This window comes from Phragmites australis, chromosome 12, assembly GCF_958298935.1.
Source record: "Phragmites australis chromosome 12, lpPhrAust1.1, whole genome shotgun sequence".
Lineage (NCBI taxonomy): Eukaryota > Viridiplantae > Streptophyta > Magnoliopsida > Poales > Poaceae > Phragmites > Phragmites australis.
This window is the reverse complement of record NC_084932.1, coordinates 7,840,156-7,844,713: the sequence shown is the minus strand read 5'-3', so window position 1 is coordinate 7,844,713 and position 4,558 is coordinate 7,840,156. Positions and strand designations below refer to the sequence as shown.

General features: G+C 46.4%; 1 protein-coding gene across 1 annotated transcript; it reads left to right on the top strand.

Annotated features, from left to right (window-relative positions):
• The first annotated feature begins 672 nt into the window (after positions 1 to 672).
• On the top strand, positions 673 to 1,254 carry LOC133886308 (uncharacterized). The gene is made up of 2 exons (XM_062326054.1): positions 673 to 849; positions 919 to 1,254. The coding sequence occupies exons 1-2, from the start codon at positions 673 to 675 to the stop codon at positions 1,252 to 1,254; spliced, it is 513 nt and encodes a 170-aa protein (XP_062182038.1).
• The last annotated feature ends 3,304 nt before the right edge of the window (positions 1,255 to 4,558 follow it).

Below are 4,558 nucleotides of genomic sequence, written 5' to 3'. Positions count from 1 at the left end.
GGTCAAAGAGGTTTTCGAGTTAGCCAACAAGTGCGCAAAATGAGCAAAAGCACAGGTGCACGCTAAGAACCATCAATCTAGCAAGGACAAACCCGAGTCCTCGAAGAGTGGAGGAAAGAAAACCAAACACGGTCACAAGCACAAGGGACCCGATATGACTATAGTTGCAGTCAACAGGAACAAATCGCGCAACACCGGGGACAACAAAGGCCTCAGTCGAGGTGGCGGGAAGTGGTGTCCCATCCATCGGAGCAACCAACATGACTTCGATGAGTGCTATGTGTTCAAGAAAAAGCTTGACGAAAAGATCAAGGCGACGCTGAGCATGGTAATAAGCAGGCTAAGTCGAATGTTCAGGGCAGTGAGCCCTAGTTCCATGAGGTAGACCACAACTTGGCGCACATCTTCAGAGGATCTGCCATGTACGAGTCCAAAAGGCAGTACAAGGCGATTGAGCGAGAAGTCAACTTGGCCCTAACTAAGCCCACTCGGTATCTTAGGTGGTTGAAATAGTTGATCACCTTTGGTCAAACTGATCATCCGGTCATAATACCACATCCTGGTCGATACACGATTGTGGTTTAGCCAACCATACTCAACGTCAAAGTTTCTAGAACTCTGGTCAATGGTGGTAGTTCACTCAACCTCATTTTCTCCAAAACCTTAGACAAGATGGGGATTCAGATATCAGAGCTTAAAACAGGAGTTGAGCCTTTCCACGGCATAACTCCCAACTCATCGACCATGCCTCTCGACCGGATCGAGCTACCGGTCACGTTTGGCACGCCCGATTATTTCCGCACAGAAAAGCTGACCTTTGATGTCACGAACTTCGAGAAGGCGTACAATGTGATTCTAGGCCGCCCAATGCTAGGCAAGTTCATGGTGGTGGTTCACTATGCTTACCAAATGTTCAAGATCCCGAGTCCTAAGGGTGCCATTATAGTTAAAGGGGATCAGTGCGCAGCGATCAAATGCAACAAGCAAAGCCTGGATATGGTCGAACATTTTGGTCGAGTGGCTATCATCCCCAAGGATGCGAATTCTAAGCATCAAAGGCACCAAGATGTTGTCGAGGCCAAAAACTCCAGGCTCGTAAGTCTTGCTAGCACCTCTGTATCTGATGACGCCGAAGGCAAGATCAACGATGGTGTCAATGATAAGAAGATTGATGGTTGTGTCAAGGCAGTGCCACTCAACCCGTCTAAACCATCTAAGATGGTTAAGATTGGGGCCAATCTTGACCCCAAATAGGAACTCGAGCTCATCACCTTCCTCCAGGAAAATCAAGACGTGTTCACATGGTAACTGTCCGATATGCCCAGGGTCCCCAGGGAGGTGATCGAGCATCGAGTAGCTGTTAAACCCAGCACCAAACCTATGGTGCAGAAACAGTGAAGATTTACGGAAGATAGGAAGCGGGCCATCCAGAAGGAGGTCGATAAACTCCTAAAGGTGGGCTTCATTCGAGAAGTGCGTCATCCTACGTGGCTCGCGGACCCCGTCCTCATCAAGAAGGCCAATGGCAGATGGAGAATGTGTGTTGACTTCACTGACCTCAACAAAACTTGCACCAAGGATCCTTTTCCTCTCCCACGCATCGACCAGATCGTCGACTCTACAGCAGGCTGCGAATTGCTATGTTTTCTAGATGCCTATTCAGGGTATCATCAAATTAGCATGGGATTAGAGGATGCGAAGAAAACAGCTTTTACTACTCCCTTCGGTGTATTTTGTTATGTAAAGATGCCTTTCAGTTTAAAAACACTAGTGCTACATATAAAAGGTGTATTCAAAACTCTCTACAACCCCAAACCGGGCACAATTTAGAAGCATACGTCGATGATGTTGTAGTCAAGTCAAAAACCAGAAACACATTGGTTAATGATCTCACGGAAACATTCGACAGCCTCGGGAAGTATCGCATGATGCTCAACCCCGAAAAGTGCACATTCTGGCTTCCTGGTGTCAAGTCGAGGCATTGAGGCCGACCCGCGTAAAATTGAGGCTCTCGACCAGATGCAGTCACCTCGAACATTGAAGGGGGTTCAGAAACTGGCAGGTTGCATTGCTGCTCTTAGTCGGTTTATCTCTAGGATAGGTGAGCGAGGAATGCCTTTCTTCAGGTTGTTGAAAAAACAAGACCGATTCGAGTGGACAGAGGAAACGGAACACGCCTTCCAGGACTTAAAAAGGTACTAATCTTCCCCATTGATTCTTACACTGCCTAACAAGATAGAGGGGCTCTTTTTGTATACTGTAGCTACCCTAGAAGTCATAAGCACGGTACTGGCGGTCGAACGGGAATGCCCCGAGAAAAAGGCCAAGGTCCAAAAATCTATTTATTACATGAGCGAGGTTCTACACGATGCTAAGCTATGATACCCGCAAGTACAGAAGCTGATATATGCAGTCTTGATGTCTTCCCAGAAATTACAGCACTACTTTCAAGCGCACAGGATCACGGTCTTAACGACATATCTGTTGAAGGATGTAATACATAATTGGGAAGCTACTGGATGAATCACGCAATGGGCGGTAGAACTAAATGAGTTCGAAGTAAGCTACGCACCACACACAAGCTTGAAATCCGGAGTGTAGCAGATTTCATCGCCGAATGGACAAGCGTTGAGGAAAAAAGTCCAAACATGGTCGAAGATCACTGGACGCTCTTTTTCGATGGATCACTCATGCTCCAGGGCTTGAGGGCTGGCATTGTGCTCAAGTCTCCAACGGGTGACGAACTCAGGTACGTTGTTCAGTTAGACTTTAAAGCCTCTAATAATGTTGTAGAATATGAATGACTGGTAAATGGGCTCTGCATAGATGCATTGCTAGGGATTAAACGACTTCTTGTGAAAAGCGACTCATAGCTAGTCGTAAACCAAGTTCAAAAGGAGTACCAGTGCTTAGACGACAACATGGCAGCTTACTTACTCGAGGTGCGAAAGCTCAAGCAAAAGTTCGAATGACTAGAAGTGACGCACATCAGAAGGAGTGATAACTCTGGTGCGGATGAACTTGCTAGGCTCGCTTCTTCTCGAGCACCGGTACCCATAGGGGTCTTTGTTGAGAAACTCCTTAAACCATTTGTCCCAACAGTTCATCGAACGGATGCTGCCCAACCCGACCAGCAGTCTGGTCAGGTCAGTGAGGCAGAACCCGTAGACACGGTTGCTGCACTACTCGAACGCAACCCAATTTTGATGACTCCGTACCAAGCCTACCTCGAGGGTTAAGACATCCCTGATGATGATACATCTTCAGAGAAAATTGCTCGTAAATCCAAGCTCTACGTTTTGGTAAACGTCAAGCTCAACCGAAAGGGGAGTAATGGAATCTTTGTGAAGTGCATCACTCAGGAAGAGGGAAATTAAATATTGCTCGATACCCATGGAGGCACGTGTGGTAATTATGCGTCTTCTCGCACCTTGGTTGGAAAAATTTTCCGCCAGGGATTCTATTGGCTGATTACCCTCTAGGATGCTTCCGAGCTTGTAAAAAGTGCGAAAGCTACCAATTTTTTGGAAGGCAGACCACTCGACCAGCCCAGGCTCTGCAAATAATCCCTCTTTCTTGGCTTTTCTCCGTCTGGGGCTTGGATATTCTGGGACCGTTCCGAAGGGCCCAAGTTGATTACAAGTTGCTATTTGTTGCTATCGACACGTTCACCAAGTGGGTAGAGGCCAAACCCGTAGGAAAAATAACCGCATAAGCAGCCAAGAAATTCATGAGGAGCATAATTACTCGATTTGTCATTCCACATTGGATAATTATGGATAATGATAGCCAGTTTAGAAGTGAAACCTTTATTGTGTTCTACGAAGAATTTGGCATTAAGACTTGTTTCGTCTCAGTAGCTCATCCGCAGAGTAATGGTCAAGTTGAGCGTGCTAATAGTATAGTCTTGGAGGGTATCAAAATTCAGGTCTTCGATAGGCTAAAGGCTTACTCGAAACGCTGGGAAAAGAGCTTCCCTCGGTACTATGCGTTGTTCATGTGTTGACTAATAGGGCCACCGGTGAAGCTCCTTTCTTCTTGGTTTATGGAGCGGAAGCGGTGCTCGTGACTGAGTTGCAGTTTGGATCACCTCGAGTGGAAAATTACTCTAAAGAAGGGTAGGAGCACTTATATAAATCTACTCGAGGAGTACCGAGATCGAGCGTCTATTCGAGCGGCCAAGTATCAGCAGGCATTGCGTATATATCAAGGCCAAAAAATTCAATCCAGGTAACTCGCTGCTGGAGACCTCATCCTACGGAAGGTGCAGAAACAGGCCCAGCGCCATAAGTTATTGCCTAAGTGGGAAGGACCTTACATAGTAGTCTAGGTCACTCGACCTGAGTCGGTAAGGCTTTCTACTCCAAACTGCAAGATACTTGGGCACTCGTGGAACATCGACCAACTCTGAAAGTTTTATTCATAGAAAAGATAGGTTGCAGGTAAGTCGATTACATTCGATTCGGTTGGCTACTCAATTACATAGTTTTTCTTGTTCACGCTAATCCGTGTGGCTAGTGCAAAATTTACTAAAAGGATAAGCTTAGATCTTTCAAAA

Excerpts from the sequence above, each read along its gene's own strand:
- LOC133886308 (XM_062326054.1), top strand. The coding sequence starts at position 673 with ATGGGGATTCAGATATCAGAGCTTAAAACAGGAGTTGAGCCTTTCCAC. Across the intron at positions 850-918 it reads ACTTCGAGAAGGCGTACAAT|ATCCCGAGTCCTAAGGGTGC; the intron begins GTGATTCTAGGC and ends CAAATGTTCAAG.